Genomic DNA, 19,873 nt, shown 5'->3' with positions numbered 1-19,873 from the left:
TCTGCTAAGGCCAAGCATCCTTGTTTACTAATCTGAATGATGCAACTACTATTTGTCACCTCATAGCAGAACAAACTTTGGAAATGTCTCTCTGACTTGGTTTTGTAAGATTCTAAAGCATCTATAAAGATGTCAGGAAATACCAAACACTTTCTGCACCCAATAGACTTGTTGTTCACACTTTGCACTGATAAAAAATACCTATTACATTACCCCCATCACTAATTATTGTCCAACTCCCATTTAATCTACTAGTACCCTTGTACCCGGCGTTGCTCAGGAATTATAAGAAACTATACCAAAAATAAAGTAATGCAATTTTGAAATCAGTGGTTAAAATCAGTGCAGTTTTGAAAGGTCTGGTTCACCATCTTGATTTCAAATGGCATCCAGTTGTACCCACATTTATGTCTCCTCCTTGGTCTTTGGAACTATCGTGCAAAATTTAGTTTTGATATCCTAAGAGATGTCCAAATGCCTAGTGAACAGACAAATAAACAACTTTCCAAAATCTGTGATAGATAAGCTGCTATTTCACTAATGCACAGTCTAAATTTCATATTCCTGATCACAAACTAGCATATTTTTCCATGTATAAGACACCCTCATGTATAAGATGACCCCTCTTTTTTCGAACCCAAAATTAAGAAGTCGGGCCTGAGCCAGAGCCCGAACCAGAAACCGGGCCACCCACACCAGAGTCCAAACCCAAGCCCAGGCCACACACACCAGGGTCAGAGCCACTGTGCATTCACAATCCATGAATAAGATGACCCCAATTTTTTACTTACATTTTAAAGCAGGCTTCCACAACCTCGGCCCTCCAGATGTTTTGGGCCTACAACTCCCATGATCCCTAGCTAGCAGGACAAGTGGTCAGGGATGATGGGAATTGTAGTCTCAAAACATCTGGAGGGCCAAGGTTGAAGAAGCCTGTTTTAAAGCAAAAAACATTATCTTATACACGGAAAAATACAGTACATTTAAGAATAGAATCATGCACGCTTAATAACTCTCCCATCCATCTCACAGATGAATTTCTCCTGTTCTTCTCCCAATGATCTTTAATAGAATAAGGATTACATCAGCACTGGAACTGGTGAATTTTGTGAATGACCAATAACTCAGAGATATACTAGGGAACGTTGACAGTCTCCTAAATGAGGTTGTCAACATTCTCTAGTGAATGTCTGACAAATGAGGGCATAGTAATGCTGACATTAGCACAATTCATCTGGGATTCTCACTATTCAGATGTGAATGGGAACATTTACCAAATTCTTAGCATACTTTGTAACAAATATACACCTTTACTTTCATATTTCAATTTGAAAGTAAAGGTCTGTCATGTTGGCTGCTAAGGAAAGGAGCTGCTTCAATACCCTGAATAGTGGAAGCATATTCTCAATGGGGTTTCTGAGAGATTCTCAGTCTCCTGCATCTAATTCAGCCCAATCCAGATACTCTGTGTTCTTCCGAATGCCTGCCACAGGAAATGAGCAACACTTGTGTGGGTAGATCTACAAGTCACTATTTGGAAGAAAAAACTTTAGTTATATTAGCATTGCCAATTTTTTTTTAATGGAGCCCTAGATATTGCTTGGGACGCGGGTGGCGCTGTGGGTTAAACCACAGAGCCTAGGACTTGCTGATCAGAAGGTCGGCGGTTCGAATCCCCGCAATGGGATGAGCTCCCATTGCTTGGTCCCTGCTCCTGCAACCTAGCAGTTCGAAAGCACGTCAAAGTGCAAGTAGATAAATAGGTATCGCTCTGGCGGGAAGCTAAGCGGCGTTTCCATGCTCTGCTCTGGTTCGCCAGAAGCGGCTTAGTCATGCTGGCCACATGACCCGGAAGCTGTATGCCGGCTCCCTCAGCCAATAAAGCGAGATGAGCGCCGCAACCCCAAAGTCGGCCACGACTGGACCTAATGGTCAGGGGCCCCTTTACCTTTACCTAGATACTGCTTGACATGCAATAATTTAGCTTTCTCCCTCACTTTTATCTCCATGCCGATAAAAACCACTAAATTTCTGTGGTTCTGGTTGCAGACAGTGAAGGGGGGGAAAAGAGTCATCCCCAAATGTGAACCCTTTAGCAGTGCAGGAGAAGATTACAGGAGGCACAGAGAGGTTACCTGCACTTTACAGGTAGATTTGAATGGAATATTGGGTGTCTGCTTTCACTGATGTAGCTAACGGCTTCATTCCTCAAACCCTAAGCTAGTGGTCTCCCAATGTTCTGGACTTCAACCCCTATCACTGGAGAGTTAAGCACTGGCCACGCAGCTGGGGACTGATGGGAGTTGTATCCCAATACATTTGCAGGGCACCCAGTAGGGGCAGACTGTCCTAGGAAATATGAAACTGCTGAGAGAGCTGCTGTGTGCAAAGAAAAGCGAGAGCTGGAAACAACTAATTAATCCCTGCTCAGCTAGTTCCCTGAACTACTGTCAGTAGTGACCTTTTCTAGTATTTATGAGGCTGTCTCCCCCCCCCCCCCTTTACTGTTAATTAAAGTGATAAAGAACACCAGGATTGGTGGTATGAATATTTCTCACAATATTAATAGACTTTGATCCTTGTTTTTCACTCTGACTCTAGAAAAACTAATCTTCATAAATTTAGCAGGTCTGTGTGGCATGTCATGCAGGAATGGAAACAAACAGAAGCCTTTTGTGTTGCTAAAAGAACACACGTAGGAAGGGATTAAAGAAGGACTGTTGATATCTGTATTGCCACCTGTTCAGTTTAGTGTTTACCCAACTGAGTGGCGGAATATACTTTTTCCCAGTGAGCATTTGTTTTTGTGGTGCTTCCTTTAGGGAACTTGCCATCTCCTTTTAATGAATAGTAAATATGTAACTTATCAAACAGGAAACTGATGCTCTAGTTGTGGTCACCCTTCCCCAAGTCTTTCCATAGATTCAATTTTGTGTGTGAAATAACAAGACCTGAACCTCCTAGGCTTGTTTAAGTCTCACTGAAACAGACTTCTAAGTGATTATGAGTAAGACTGAAATCTAAAATATATACATATTCGATATATTTTAAATTACTCACCTTGTATAGTTACATTTTATTCTGGTCTTGAGGTTACACTGACCTGTCATATTAAACTTCAGTAAAAAGTAGGCTGTTAGGCAATATCAGATCATCCTGTCCATAGGGTATGACTGGTGCTAAATAGAGCAATCTATTAAAGTTGAACCTTCCTGGATTGTATCCAGTGGTGGCTTGCAGAAGCTGAGACACTTGTCGCCCCCCCCCCCAATTCCTCCACCACCAATGTTTAATGTTAAGAAACAATTATAAAAGAGGCTCACAGATGGCAATCCTGTATATACTTACTTGAAAGAAAAAATCCCATTGTTTTTCTGCCTTCTATAGTTCCTACATTCCTTGTATTGTCCTAACCCTGAATGCCAAATCTACTACCAGAGCCATTAAAGAACTCTGTTAAATGATTCTCCTTGCTTCATTATGTTGTTGCATATCAACTGACTTTTTAGTTGGAGTTGTCTGTCTTAGCACAGCAAATTAATGAAGGCTTTATTTAGAGAATGTACATCATGTCACATACTTGGTTATTCCACTCCTGATATAAGACTTTGCCCGGACGTTTGAAGCGTTGATCACTCTGAATAATAGTTTCTAGTGGCAGCAGAACCTTTTTACAGTTCCACTGATTAATGGGAAACCACTATGTTCATCATCTTCGTAATTAAACATGCCATGCTTATACAACACATCCAGAATAATGAATGTTTTTGCCCTTGTTTTGTTCATGGGGCACACACAAAAAATCACTTGAACCAGACTATTGGGTTTTATTTCAACAATTGGAGACAACAATAACTAACTTTTATTGTCTCCCAGACTCTGGTCAATATTATTTAGGTTATTTATTTATCTGCAAAAAGCTCAATGGAAGCAGTCTATTGAGGCCTACAGAAAACATGAAAATGGGCAAATAGCTGAAATATTCCATGTTGCACTCTAAACAACGAGCAACACGTTGGCTAATAATATTCTGACAATATTTTTATAACACTATACTGTGTCAAAATACATAAACAGAAGATATACAAAATGTGCATGAAGTCACAAACTAATAAACAACAATTCAATGTTCCATGAACAGGATGGAAGGAGTGATAAGTCACTATTAAAGATCACTAAGATGGAGACAGAATGCCTTTGCAAAGTCAATATCCTGTAAACATGAGATGATGGGTGCTCCAAATGTAGCAATAGGGTGCTCCAAGCACAGCGCAAACAGTACAGTTCTTCCAGAATAATGAACTGTTTCAATGATAAGTCTTCATCAGCTGGCAATAATGTAAAATAAATTCCATTACATTCAGTTGCAATACAGAAATTGTAATGACAAGCCTGCATATAAACAATAAAAAATACATACCAAATTAATTGCCCCCAAAGGTGCATCAAATGGCCATGGATCAGCAATCACTTGTAAGTGTAGTAAGCTGATACTGTTGGTGAAACCCTAGACAGTGGTACCTCGTGTTGCGTAACCTTCAGATTACAGAATCTTCGGGTTACGGCCACGGCAAACCCGGAAGTGTATACTTCCGGGTCTCACTGTGCACACATGCACAGAAGAGCACCTCCAGTTACGAAGTTTTCGGGATATGGCCGGGCCTCTGGAACAGATCCCGTTTGTAACCGGAGGTAACACTGTATTTCATGTTGCAGACAGAAGCATATATTGGCCCTGAACATATCTTGGCTCCACCTCTCCTTCAAATCAGAACTAGTGAGGGCGATGAAGGTCCTGTGTGAGTGTCTGGAGGCGGTTGGTTGGTGGATGGATGGTGGCTAACAGATTGAGGTTGAATCCTGACAAGACAGAAGTACTGTTCTTGGGGGATAGGAAGCGGGCAGGTGTGGGGGACTCCCTGGTCCTGAACAGGGTAACTGTGCCCCTGAAAGACCAGGTGTGCAGCCCAGGAGTCATTCTGGACTCACAGCTGTCCAAAGGCATATGTTACTTTCTTCAGCTTCATGTCTACATCCATCCATTATTTCTTCAGGTTCTTGCTTTTCAGGGTATTATCTATTTTATCCCAATTACTGTGGTAATCCTGCCTCTCTCTCTCTCTCTCTCTCTCTCTCTCTCTCTCTCTCATGCCATAGATTTTCAGCACTGCTCATCTTCAGAGTCCTGCCTTGATTAGCTCATTCATGCCTCAGTTACTTGTCTCTTGTCTATTGCGCCTTTTCTTCAGTCAATATTTCTGTCAACCTGTCCCTCAGGTTTCTTCCCACTACCGTACTTGCTTTTGGTCTCCCTGTCCCTTAGCTCTTTACAGTTCAGGACCTCTTCAGAGCCTACCTATTAATAACTTTGATTTGCATTGGTCATCTTATCTTATTCATAGCTGCTTTGAAGCTCCTATCAGAGGGGGAACCTACTGTGTTTCCTGAGCCACTGTATTGATCATGAGCCAGAGGGCTGCAGCTAATTTTCATTTAAAGCAAATGTACATTACATACCCAGGATGTGATTTTAATTTGTGAATGCCATATGAAGTCTTGATTGCTTAAAAACAAACAAATAAATCTGAGATTAATGAAGCCATATGTGAGCAGTTGAGGTATCTCGGAGCAGAACCTATGCAGTTGGGGTTGTATTTAATTGATCCAACCACAGGAGTGATACAAAGCTCTGCCCATGTGGTTGGGTCATTTAGACATTCTGCAAGGTATGGGGGAATTTGTTAATATATAAGTGTTTCCCCATCCATGACTGAGAGAATATTATAAAGAGCACCTGAAATGCCCAGCAAACTGTGGGAATATACCTCGGGTTAAGATCTTTGCTTCAGGATGAGAACAGAAATTGTGCGGCGGCAGTGGGAGGCCCCATTAGCTAAAGTGGTACCTCAGGTTAAGAACAGTTTCAGGTTAAGAACGGACCTCTGGAACGAATTAAGTTCTTAATCTGAGGTACCACTGTAGAAGCAAGGAATAATCAGCATATCTACAACACAGTCATACAAGTAGGTAAGAAGGCTATGAAGAATGTGAGATACATAGGCTATGAAGAATGTGAGAATCATTCCTTGGGGTTTTAGCCAGCTCTTGAATTCTGTATATATACACACAAGACCTACAGACAGGCAAGTCCTTGTATAATGGGCAAATTTCACAACAGAATTCAAGAGCTGGCTAAAACCCCAAGGAATGTATCTCACATTCTTCATAGCCTTAATTCTTACCTAGTTGTATGACTGTGTTGTAGATATGCTGATTATTCCTTGCTTCTACAGTGGTACCGCAGATTAAGAACTTAATTCGTTCCAGAGGTCCGTTCTTAACCTGAAACTGTTCTTAACCTGAGGTACCACTTTAGCTAATGGGGCCTCCCACTGCCGCCGCACAATTTCTGTTCTCATCCTGAAGCAAAGTTCTTAACCCAAGGTACTATTTCTGGCTTAGCGGAATCTGTAACCTGAAACGCCTGTAACCCGAGGCACCACTGTATATGCCTGTATTAATAACACATCATTGTTTCATGTTTGTTATACACAGACCCTTGCCTGCATCTCTACTGGACATGGATATTTTTTTCTTGTTTTCTCTCCCTTCATTCTCAGCATATTTGATTGGAAGTGTTATTATATTTGGTTTTTGAAGCTGCCATTATACTCACCTCCCTCTGAATGTGGGTGGTCTAGAGCACATGATTGGAGAAAAGCCCAAGCAGCTCTGTACACTTGCGTAGATGTGCACATCTGATGTGAGGGTCTGTTGCTTGCTAGCGGACTGTTTAATTTAGCAACATGGAATGCTTGTCACTTAGTGTGTAAGGGGGTAATCATGCAAATAGATGTGGAGAAAAGATTATTGGAGAATTGGTGTTATAGCTGTGAAAGCTGCAAAATACCAATACACTTGTAGATTTTCAAGCAGTTATTTCTTCTGTGAGATGCTTGTGTGTGTGTGTGTGTGTGTGTGTGTGTGTGTGTTGCATGTTTCACAATAATATATAATAGACTGTTAGTCTTCCTTGCCCTTTCTGAATAATATCTCTTCTTTCCAGTGTAGTGAAGGACGGACAGATTTATAGGTATACAAAATACTCTGTAAAGAATTAACCTGAAATGTTTGTAAAACAACACAATTAAGATTTGTGGACTTAAAATTTGTGATACTTGAGAAGAAGAAGAAAGAATTTAATTGGGCTTCATGTTACTTCCTTTTTGTTAGGACTAGGAATTGGGGGGCGGGTTGCATTCATTTTATAAAGCTGTTTTTGTGCAATCCTGCAGGCTATAAACAAAAACACAGTGGAGTCTATAGGCCATACAGAAGTACTTTAAAGGGGACGCAGGTGGTACTGTGGTCTAAACCACAGTCTTTCTCTTTTTTCTCTTCGGCTTGCTGATTGGAAGGTCGGCAGTTCGAATCCACACGATGGGGTGAGCTCCTGTTGATCTGTCCCAGCTCCTGCCAACCTAGCAGTTCAAAAGCACACCAATGCAAGTAGATAAATAGGTACCACTGCAGCGGGAAGGTAAACGGCATTTCCATGCGCTCTGGCACTCGTCACAGTCCTCCGTGCACCAGAAGCGGTTTAGTCATGCTGGCCACATGACCCAGAAAGCTGTCTGTGGACAAATGCTGGCTCCCTTGGCCTGAAAGGCAAGATGAGCACTGCACCCCATAGTCGCCTTTGACTGGACTTAACCATCCAAGGATCCTTCACCTTTTACCTTTTTTAACTTTAAAAGGTTGCCTAACCCAGTTCTAGGGGAAGTGGTTTTCGTTCTGATAAAGATGGCATAATCCATTGTTTCTTTTTCTTGTTGATCTGAAAAATCTCATCAGCATATTATCAGTTGTGTGGTCGGGCAACCAAGGAGCAAAGCAGTAGTTTTTTCCAAGGCAGAAAGCATTCTGGCTGTAATTAAAATCCACATCCTCATTATGGATCACTCATTAATGGAAACAGCATTCATCAGGGCATTTGCAAGAGGACAATCATCCTAATATTGTTTGCTTATTCATTAACATTACTACACATAGCAGGCTTTCTCTTTTTATAGGTGAAATTTCTGTTTCATGCTCTTCTTTCCATTTTGTTGAGCAATTTTGGTGCCCTCCTTAAACTGTTCTGAGTTAGAGACCTTGCTCCGGGTATATTGTCTTTTTGAAAAGCAATATTTGTATTAGGCACAATATGGCTTTTTTTAGTTGGCATGAGTAATCTGGAATGGGATCCCTAAGGTGATCCTGCAGACAAATTTCTTAGTGTTTTAGCTGCACATTTAAAACCTTTATAATTCTGAGTTTATTAATTGGTAACGAGAATATTTAACTTTCTACTGGCTCAGTTTCTATTTTTTTAGGCTTTCTCAGGCTTTCTTAAACCATTCAGTTTGTGTTAAGAGAGAGCAGAGAAATAATACCAACAGAGGCCACTGAAATCCTGTTTTATTAGAGGGAGGATTCTATTCTAGTCCTCTCTTCTCCAGATAATGTTTGGGTAGAATCCTTAAATTTCTGCTTGCCATTTTGCAGATACTTTCTTTAAATTTGCATATTACCACAGTTGAATAATATTTTAAAGCTTATGAAAAGACATTTACAGTATTTTGTGCACTGTTACAGTTTGTAATTGCTAGTCAATAATAGCTAGCATTTTTCCTGGTAACCACAAATTTCCTATTTGTCGCAACCCAAGGATTGTTAAAGTGTGTGAAAAAACATGCAATAATTATTATTATTATTATTATTATTATTATTATTAATTATTATTATTTCTACCCCGCCCATCTGGCTGGGCTTCCCCAGCCACTCAGGGCGGCTTCCAAAAAATATTAAAATACCGTAATACATCAAACATTAAAAGCTTCCCTAAACAGGGCTGCCTTCAGATGTCTTCTAAAAGTCTGGTAGTTGTTGTTCTCTTTGACATCTGGTGGGAGGGCGCCACTACTGAGAAGGCCCTCTGCCTGGTTCCCTGTAACTTGGCTTCTCACAGCGAGGGAACCGCCAGAAGGCCCTCGGTGCTGGACCTCAGCGTCCGGGTAGAACGATGGGGGTGGAGACGCTCCTTCAGATATATTGGGCCGAGGCTGTTTAGGGCTTTAAAGGTCAGCACCAACACTTTGGCCTGGTTTACTTTCAGGCTAACCTTTTCAGGGGCCACTGTAAAATCATCCTTCCACAAATCAGAGGCTAGATAGAGATGACCACAACCCAACGTTCTGTGCCATCTCAGCTATGATTTGGCTTGACCTAAGCTTGCTGGGAACTGTTGTAAAGCAGAATTAATATGATGAGTTGGCATAGGGTAGATGCCCCATTTTCAGATTTTTGGGTCATTGGGTTTGATACCAAAATAGACAGTTTCATGTGAAATTGAACTTGTCTTTCTTATTACTCATGAATGAATGGAACCCGTCACTACATGTGATATCCTTCAGAATATAAAGAGCTGGACATGATTTTTCCACCAGGTCAGACTGAGTAGTGACCCCCAGAAGGCGCTCCTTCTTTATTCCTATACTCTCTTCTGGGCTACATGAATTAATCCTGTGGGATCCTGCCTCAAGGAGAGGTTTGATTTGCCCCTCTGGTCTGTTTCTGCCTTGTGGTTCTGTGATTAGCAAAGGTAGGACATGTGGTGGACTTGCTTCTCAGTGAACTTCATAGCCTTGACCAGGGCTTCAGGGCACCTTCCTACTAAAGCTCTTGCCCTCTGTTGTACCTTTGATTGCAGGTCCTGCTCTGTATAACATACACTCCAACATTTGAGCTGAATGGGAGTTCGGTACTTAAGATTGCTGAGGTGAGTGCTCCTTCTTCAATGGAAGCCAAACTTGGACTATGTTAATAAAATAACCTAGCAGTCTGCCACTAGAAGGTGCCTTTAGCAGCTAAGTCAGAGATAAATTACTCAAATGACAAGAGGACCAACTTAATTTGGACTTGTGCATGAATTGAACCTAACTATCAATTGAATTTACACATTCTATGATTTTTTCCCCCAATGCTTTTTCAGTTCAGATTCAAATATGTGAAGATAGCGTGATTCCAATTCGTAAGACCAAATAATAAAAGAGGATTGGTGGATAATTTTTTAATCTGCTGTTAAACTAGACGCTAGTTCCTACTAAAGTGTTAAGTCTGTGTTAGGGTCTGCGCAGCGATCCCTCTTGCTGTTCTGGCTCCTGGGATAGCTGCGCAGCCTGCATTTTCTCTATAAGACACACACACATTTCCCCTTACTTTTTAGGAGGAAAAAGTGCATCTTATAGAGCAAAAAATATGCTATTTTAAAACTATCAGGTAACCATTCAGACTGGAGCCCTAGTAGTTTTCTTACTTGGAGAAATATTTTGGTATAAATGATACTATTTAGACTTGGGTGATTCAGAATTTAGACTGTAGTCAGAAATAGTTCTATGTCATTTAACTTTCATTTTTATTTATTAAATTTGTATACCACCCTTCATCTGAAGATCACAGGGTGGTTCACAACATAAAACAAAAATAAAAAAAGATTAAATACATAATAAAATGAAAACGAAACAAAGCAACAACCGCCCTCCTACTTCTACCAATTATAATTATGTTGGTAGTCTTATTTTATTACATCTATAATTGCATTGCTTCTGCTGTTCCTTTCTCCCTTCCCAACCAGGTGTGCATTGAAACCTATGTCTCCAGTTACCACCAGCGGAGTATTAATACAGCTGTGCGGGCAACTCTCAGCCAGATGTTGAGTGATTTGACTTTACAGTTACGGCAAAAACAAGAGAATCCAGTGAGTTCTATAGCAACAACAATGGGTTGTGATTTCCTCGCAATGCTACTTATGGCTTCATTCAGACAGCACTTTATTCCCTTTTCCTGATGTTTCCTTACCTGATAATTTCCATGTTTTATATTATCTTTCATACAGTGTAAAAGCCACTTCTGGAAAACTAGCATCCAGCAAAAGTTTAGTGCTCCTTTCCATGTTATGGAAATTGCTTCCATGTTAGCAGCCAGAAACAAACTGTTCACAACCCCATTAACTTGGAAAATCACGGGAGTTTTACATTGCAATTTTATGTGATGAAATTCAGGGCAATATTCCAGCATATAGTTATTTCCTGCCATTTAAAAATTATCTTGATATGGCACTAAATAAATAAATAGGCCGCAGTTCCATACCGTAATACATAATGCAGTGTAAAAGAAATGTTGGAACCCAGGAGAAAAGTGCTAACATTATAGTCAGAAAAACTAATGCTATAGTGCATTTGTTTATCTCATAGAGATAGAAAATTTTCCAGAGCCTGGCTTAGCAACAAACTATTGCAGCGCTGAAAGCCCATCTGGAAACTCCATAATTCTCCTCTGGATCGGGTTAGATTCTTGTCTCAGGAGTGGTTTCCTTGATTGCTCATACGTCTAGAAATAGAAAAGTGAAAAGTTGTTCTTCAGTAAACATGGATACTTTCCCATACCTGTGCTAATGACAATGTATTTCTTTCATGAATAGACAGCTGAAAGCCAAGGAGTCCTTCAGGGGTGCAAGAGCCCAGGTATGAGTTCATAACTACTCAGAAACTGGTTTGTTTCTCCCCTTCAACTTCCTCCCCCCCCCCCATCATGCCTAGGCAAAATTATTGTGAATTTTGTTACAAGCCACCTCAGTCTCTGCCAAGTGGTAGCAAGCTTCCAGGGGTCTTGGCCCTTAACCAGAGTTTGTGTTCCTTTGGAATGAGACGCAGCAGAGGTGGCAGTCTAAGAAATATGGTTTATTCACGCATATTTACACCTGAGTTTTATGGAGAGAGAGTTCATAGCATTTACACCTCAAGAGCAGCTTGTCCTTCCCAGCAGCGCTGCATTGGATCCAGAGGCATCCTGAGCACCATCCCGGTGTCTCTCTGTCTTTCATGCAGTTGTCCTTCAAGCCCTGCATGGAGTTCTGCTCATTTCCTCCTTCCCAGCAACAATTGCAGGAAACAGCTCCTCCCCTTCCGCTTCCAGCATTCCCTTCCCCCAACGGTTGGTCAAATCGTTTTCCTCAGTAGATGTTTCATTCCATATTTTGCGCCAGAGCATTGAATTAGGGGCAGAGGAGAGTCCTGTCCACATATGCCCAGATAAAGCTTCTCTTTCAATGCCATATCCCATGTCTTCCTCATCATGTTCTGTGCAAAGTTTGAAGTCACTGAAGTTGGAGGTGTTTCTGCAGGTGTCAAACTTTGGTGTAGTTAGGTGTACACATGGCTGCTGCTAATATGTGTCCTTTACCCCTTTTGGAGATTCTACCACAGAGTCCCTTTGTGACGATGTTGTCTCTGTCTTCACGGTTCTCTGTGAAAAACTTCAGGCAGTTATCAGGTGAGTAATTGTTTCTGAATTTAAACTAAGTGTTTAGGTAGAATCACTCTATGGTATAGAATTAACCTGAACATTGAAGCATCTATTTCAGACTTCTGGTACTTCTTGCCTTTTTAAAGAAAAATGCTGTTCTGCACGTACAGAACAGCTAGAAAAATATAGAGAGATAATGTCACAGAAAAATGCATTTTTCCCATTCCTCCACTCCCTCCCTGGGCTACTACCATGTAGTGCTCTGCTGTTTCCATCCACAATACAAAAATGGAAAATGGATTTTTTTTAATGCAGTAGCTTCAGACCTATGAATAAGGCCATTAGTAGGGATTAGTGACACACCTTTCTAGACTTGCTGATATTAGTTTTGGATTTATTACTCCATTATGGAGTTTTATTTTTTGTCTGTTGTCTACTTGTGTCCACTTGATCATTGAATTCAAAGACAGTAGGGAACAACAATTAGCTATCTTTCAAAAAAATAATAATTGTTCCATTAAGCAGTTAACAGCAACTTAATCTTTTCATTTTGTGATAAGACAATGGTAATCCACCTTGAGTATTGCATGCCAGTGTGTAATTAGCACAAGGACTAAGTTAATTAGTCCTTGACATGCTAGGCTGCGATACATGAACAGAATCATGGAAAAATTATTTGAGAAGTGAATTGGGTAACAATAGAGTAACTCTGATCTACACTGCAAAAGCAGGCATTTCCCATTTCCCAGTAATTATCAGTACTAATGTGCCCTATATTAAGTTTAAGTAATTACTCGTACATCTAAATAACTGTAATTATTTGCATGTAGGATCTGTCTACTTTGTAATTGCAAGCAGTTTATTAGCAGTAGCTTTATTTATATCTATTGCATTTTGTGCTAATGGCACACATTCTTAATTACTGCAACAATCCTGTCAGTGAAGCAGTTGTTAATACTGAACAGCAATATGCATTATATATTATTATTATTATTATTATTATACTTGTGAAGTGCCCGTTATTATACTGATCAGTGAACCCTTCTACATTAAATATGTTTGGGAGTTTTTACTAAAATATTTTAATTTATTGCTTCAGTGTTTTTTAGCATGTTCATGTGATTATTATTTTTTAGAATTCTGCTTGATCATTTTGTGAAGTGGGAAGTGATATATACATTTAATGTTTTTAACAGCCCTGAACATTTTCATGAGAAATTTATATTTCTGCTTAGGAGAAATTGATTCTGGATAATTGCATTGAGCTGCTTTCATGTCCGTTTTCTTCGCGCAGAATTTTCCTTTTGTATTTTTCCATGAAATAGGAAAAAAAAGTATTTGCTTTTTTATTTGTATTATTGCATCTGGTTGCAAAGAACAATAAACTGTAAGACACTTTGCTTCCATTTGTCAGTGAGAATCAGCAGTTGCAACTTCTCTTCTTGGAATGCATTCTTTCGATGCTGAATAGTTCCTCTCCTAATATGCACCATCATAAAGGATTCACTGACCTCATATGGTAAGTAAATCTGCTTGGAACCTTTTGGAGTGCAATTCTGTTCATGTAGTCCTCATTGGGTTCATGGCTTACTCCCCGTTAAAGGAAGATTACATTCTTCGAGAAAAACTGGGGTTTCAGTCCTACATAAATGTGCTTAACCATACTGGAGCAAATATGAAATAGTTTTTTGTCCAATCAAGACTATAAGTCATTCAGGGTTGTAAACCCTGCAAGGACCTTCCATAAGTAGAAGAGGCTCTTCATGCGATACTGCTGACCTCAAACTTATGGATGGCTCTAAACTTGGATAAACGTGATGCACCAGAGAGGACGGGATTTTGTAGCACATAACTGCTTCTCCTCAATTATTGTTTGCATTCAAGAAGACTAAGCCCCCAAAGAGGGCTTTGGTAAATGAGAAATTGTCATGAGTATGTCATTCTCCATGATAAAAGTAACCTCTGGACCTCTTTGCCAGAGAGGCCCTCTCAAGCCTTTCCAATAATAATACTGTCTCCATTCCCAAGGGAATAGGTGCCCTCATTCATTCAACAGATGCTCATAATACTGCCTCTATAATAAAATTGTGTGTGTAGAATATAGACCGGGGTAGCCTTGGGTCATATGACATGGTAAGCTAAATGATTATTTGCTCCTCTGCTTTATACAGTTGCACAGTGCTGAGCTAAGTCAAGGTTTGTGTGTCATACAAACCAGGATGTGTGGTTAAGCTCTCATCACACTAGCCATGAGCTGCAGCCCTGTTTTAGATAAAACACTTAGCCAAACCTTGGCTTAGCTCATTGCTGAGTCAACATGTTCACCTGGTCCTGCTAAGTTATAATTTGGTATACAGTGCCGTGCCCAATGTGCTCCCCTCCAGATGTTGTTTTACTCAAACCCCCATCAGCCCCAGCCAGCATTGCCAGTAGTCAAGAATGATAGCCATTCTAGTTCAGCAATATGTGGAGGGCACCATTTTGCCTACTCCTGATATTGTGAAGTTTGACTTCAAAAAGGTGTGCCGGTAAAGATATAGTAGCTACATTTATATCTGTGTATCTATTATAATTCTATATACATATGCCTCTTCCGTGGCGGTTGTGGTGGTGGTTCAATTTCTGTAGGCATTTTACGGGTGCTGAGTGCTTTGTTTGTTGTCCAATGTGAGTACAGTGGTACCTCGGTTTAAGAACAGCCCTGTTTACGAACTATTCAGTATACGAACCCGGCAAAAGTGGAAGTAGCGTTCCAGTTAGCGAACTTCACTGTCAGGGGACTGCCATGGCAATGGGGGGGGGGAGGCAGGGGGATACAGAGAGCCTCCTACGCTTCTGAGGAGCAACCCCTCTTCGAGTGGTGGGGAAAGCCACACCTCCAGTGGAGCAGGGGAGGAAGGGGAAAGCCGAGCGAGGGGAGGGTTCAAAGATGCTACTGAGAGCCCAATCGCCTCACCTAGCCCAGCCGACCAGGAAACAGGCACAGAGGGGTGAAACGTAAGGAGGGGAGGTGGAGATTTGGGGTGTCTAAATTCTTACACTGGGGGGATGGGACCGGAAGAGGCCACTCCCAGAATCTGTAAGTGACTAAGACGGACATAAACTTTGTGGTTCTGCACTGTAAATAGTTTGCATAAAATAAAAACCTGCAAAAGACAGGTCGGAGTCCTGCCTGGTTACTCATGAGCAACCACCTCACCACCTGACATTTACCTTGGTCTATGAACAGAAGCTGAATGGTGGAAGGGCACCGGTAGCGGGAGGCCTAATTAGGGAAAGTGTTGAAGAATGGCTTTGGTTTAAGAACAGACTTCTGGAACAGATTAAGTACCCTAAACCGAGGTACCACTGTGGTGTGTTGATTCCTCCCCATTTGCCACCTATTTGTTTGTCTGTTTCGCTCCCACGCTGCTTTTCTTTTTCAGGAAGCAGCTGTGCCCGGCTCTTGTAGTAATCTTGGGAAATCCAGTCCATGACAAAACCATCACCTCTGCTCACAGCAACATCTTCCACGAAGCTGATTCTCCTTCCTCAGGGGTCTCCGATCATGGCAGAGGGTCAGGTTGCTCTTCCAATGCACCTGCCCTTAGCAGTCCTGCTGCCCGGACAATCTATTACATTGCAGCAGAACTTGTCCGATTGATGGGATCGGTGGAGTCCATGAAGCCGGTCCTGCAGTCTCTTTATCACCGAATGCTTCTGTACCCTCCACCTCAGCACAGAGTGGAAGCTATCAAGATCATGAAAGAGGTGAGCTAACTGCAAATACCATTTTGTTTGTACCCATCTCCACCCCATGGATTTCCTTTATTGACCCATCCACCCCCCATTTCCTTTATTGACTGCAAAGAGTTCATATTCAACAGCAATTCTGTATATAGATTGTTTTTGTATGAAACAATAAATTCAATGATAAAAGAAGCAGGGGAGGGACACAAACCCAACCGTAACATTTCAAAGTAAAACACAAGTAATTAAAAAGTCTTCATTCTATGGACTAAAAAATTGACAGAATATGTGGAGTTAGATAGCTTATCAGAAAAATTGACAGAATATGTGGAGTTAGATAGCTTATCAGAAAGAATTCCAAAGCAGGAATTTGTCTCAAAATGGGGAGTCTTTAAAATTTATTTGAAAAATAACTACAGCAGTTTAAACTCTGTCACAGCATTTGAATCATTTCAGTAGTAGCTTCAAGAAAGATATGAGACCTAAGTTAAATTAAGAATTAGTTAGATCATAACAAAAGTGTGTATTGGCAACAAGTAATATACAGTTGAAGTAAGGAACAGATGGGAGGTTGGGTCTACAGTCAGAAGACCAATTTTTGCCTTATTGTTTTGTAAATAATATTTTGTTCATTATTATTTTCATTTTCTGTTTTTCTTTTCTTTCTTGGTGTATCAACAAAAAAATCAAATAAAAATTATATATATAAAAAGTCTTCATTCTAGAGCTGAATTCAGACAGTGACGTAATCTGAGAGGACTCCCAGAGCAATTAGCTCCAAATTCCGGCACCAAAGTCTCTGGCCATCTGACCCCTGCCCCTCCCTCTAGTTTTGCAACATGTGAAGAAGACATGCCAAGCAGGGCTACTCCAAATTGATCTCAAAGAATGGCGGTGTAGGGATGCTTTAGAGAGGTAGGCCAGGGCTGCTGTGTAACATTTAGGCCGTCAGTGTTGGCAAGCTAACACAGGTTTTATCTGCTTTCTGAAAGCAACTTCTGTTAATAAATTGATGGGTACATCCTGCATCCTTGAATTAATAAGCTCAACGCATCCTGGGGCAGATCAGCTTACCGAAGAAATAAGGTTTGTTCCAGCACTGTGCATTTGATCTGTGAGGAGTTTTTTATATTTCACACAAATTTAGATACTTGGCAGTCCTCGGCGGCTCTGCGATTTGGCAGGCCCCTGCTCTACTGAACCAGAATGCAGGAAAAGGTCGATTTCGAAAAGGAAGTCCCACCTGGATCTTCTCAAACTGTATGTTCTACTAGGTTTCCTTAAGCCAATAATCCTTTTTTAAAATGCACGCTTTTCCAATTAAGAAAAAAAGAAGAGCAAAGTGTGTCTTGTTTCTATTTATTGCAGTATCTTGGACGGGATGAGTGAAGCTTGCGCGAAAGGTGGGATTGAAGCCTGCTATGCTTCCGTGTCCTGTGTCTGTGCCCTCCTTGGCACCCTGGATGATCTCAGTCAAGGGAAAGGCCTCGATGAGGAGCAGGTCCATCTGCTTCTCCGACGTATGGACGAGTTAAAGGACGGGGGCGAGACAAGCAGAGATTCCATGGAGATAAACGATGCCGATTTCAGGTGGCAAAGGCGCATCCTGTCATCAGAGCATAGCCATACCCCCTGGGAAACTGGCAATGAAAAGAGTCCCGACATTAGTATTAGCGTCACCACAGATACTGGTCAGACCACCTTGGAAGGTGAAATGGGGCAGACCACTCCAGAAGATCGTTCTGAAATTCGTAAAAATTCTCTCCAGTCACCGGCTGGACAAATGGGTAAAGAAATTCATTATAAAGACCCAGAATCAGAAACCATTGACCAGCCAGATGTTGTTCAACGGAGCCATACGGTTGTTTATCCAGATATAACTAATTTTCTTTCAGTTGACTGCAGGGCACGTTCTTGTGGATCCAGGTACAGTGAGAGCAATTTCAGTGTTGATGACCAAGATCTTTCTAGGACTGAATTTGATTCATGTGACCAATATTCCATGGCAGCAGAGAAAGATTCCGGAAGGTCAGATGTTTCAGACATAGGCTCAGACAATTGCTCGTTGGCCGATGAAGAGCAGACCCCAAGAGACTGTCCAGGTCACAAATCCTTACGAACTGCTGCCCTTTCCTTGAAACTGCTGAAGAACCAGGAAGCAGATCAGCACAGTGCCAGATTATTCATCCAGTCCCTTGAAGCTCTTCTCCCTCGACTTATCGCTCTTTCTAAAGTGGAAGATGTTGATTTGGCCCTCCAGAACTTCGCTTCAACTTTTTGTTCAGGTTGGTGATCATTTTCTTCACAGCCAGTATTAAATGAACAATGCAGAGCATTGCTGATTAAGGGTCTTTGATATGTCAAATACTATTTTCATGTATGTTTGAGAGAATCTGCATTCTAATCCATTTGCAGCCCTGTGAATTAATTCTGGAGTTGATGCAAGGCATGTCCGTGTGGCCTGGCTCCAATGTAACTTTTTTTTTTCCTACAAAAGAATGAAAACGTATTTATTTAATTTATTCATTTCATCAGATTTTTGCACCGCTTGATTGTAGAAACTCTCAAAGTGGTTTACCTGGAAGATAAGGCAATTAAAGCAGGAAAAATTTACAACCCTGCTTTAAAATATAAATAAGTTAAAATACTAAAACAGGTTAAAATCACCTCAGCTTTCCAAACATTTGGGTAGGCTTGTCTAAACAAGAATGTTTTTAGCAAATGTTGAAAAGAGTTCAGTAAAGGTGCCTACTTGATCTCAATAGTCAGCGTGAAAAAGTTATATATAAGAATCTGAACCCTTGTGGACTTCTTAGGAAAGATCTACAAAAAAGGTATAAAATTCCAGTCTGCTGCTCATGGATTTTTCCAGCAAAATCCTTGTGGAATTTTCATTCTGACACAGCAGTTTCCATTTGTATTCCTGCATTTTTGACAAATCAGCCTATTATAACCTGTTATATTATATTATATAAAACTGTTCAGCAAGCACAGTTTTAACATAACATTTCAGTCACACCACATTATCCTGGTGTCAAGTTTATAAGCTGTGTATACGATGTACATAACAATAGGGTTACAGTAGTATATGGGAACTCTTTAATGTTAATCAATTTCCAGAGCAAATTATCCCATAAGCCAGAGGTTCAAATGTTTTAGTACACTTGACTACTGGATGTTCATGTTTAGTTTTATTTAAGAAGCAAGCTGTTCTCCACATTACTAATAAGCTGCGCCCACTAATATGGTCAACTGCTTTTGTATGCAAAAGTGTGCCTTTACGATGTTTTGAAACCCTTCCTCCAATATATTCTGTAAAGGTTCTGCGCAAAGCAAGGTTCTATGTATAAAGGTTCTATGTATTGAAACCCATACAAAATCCAATGCTTTATTTACTACACCAGTCTGTTTTAATGCATTGCTGACAGTGGCATCTACTTTCTTCATGGGTGCGGGTGGCGCTGTGGTCTAAAACACTGAGCCCCTTGGGCTTGCCAATCGGAAGAATCCATGTGATGGGGTGAACTCCTGCTGCTTTGTCCCTGCTTCTGCCACCTAGCAGTTCGAAAGCATATCAGTGCAAGTAGATAAATGGGTACCGCTGCGGTGGGAATGTAAATGGTGTTACCGTGTGATCTGGCTTCTGTCATGGTGTTTCGTTAACCAGAAGCAGTTTAGTCATGCTGGCCACATGACCCAGAAAGCTGTCTGTGGACAAATGCCAGCTCCCTTGGCCTGAAAGCGAGATGAGTGCCGCAACCCCATAGTCGCCTTTGACTAGACTTAACCGTCCAGGGGT

General features: G+C 41.0%; 1 protein-coding gene across 1 annotated transcript in view; it reads left to right on the top strand.

Moving 5' to 3' along the window:
- ARFGEF3 (ARFGEF family member 3) overlaps nt 1–19,873 on the top strand; it is a 73,926-nt gene that overhangs the window by 23,897 nt on the left and 30,156 nt on the right. Inside the window, exons 5-12 of the mRNA XM_083434727.1 lie at nt 9,752–9,820; nt 10,676–10,798; nt 11,522–11,564; nt 12,294–12,372; nt 13,760–13,864; nt 15,771–16,095; nt 17,222–17,334; nt 17,443–18,359. Of these exons, the coding sequence (XP_083290853.1) occupies nt 9,752–9,820; nt 10,676–10,798; nt 11,522–11,564; nt 12,294–12,372; nt 13,760–13,864; nt 15,771–16,095; nt 17,222–17,334; nt 17,443–18,359 (1,774 nt within the window). The remainder of the gene's footprint in view (nt 1–9,751; nt 9,821–10,675; nt 10,799–11,521; nt 11,565–12,293; nt 12,373–13,759; nt 13,865–15,770; nt 16,096–17,221; nt 17,335–17,442; nt 18,360–19,873) is intronic.

Source organism: Podarcis tiliguerta (genome assembly GCF_965153285.1).
Source record: "Podarcis tiliguerta genome assembly, chromosome: 3".
NCBI classification, from domain to species: domain Eukaryota; kingdom Metazoa; phylum Chordata; class Lepidosauria; order Squamata; family Lacertidae; genus Podarcis; species Podarcis tiliguerta.
Note: the sequence above shows the minus strand (reverse complement) of the source record. Positions and strands in the feature narration are given on the sequence as shown.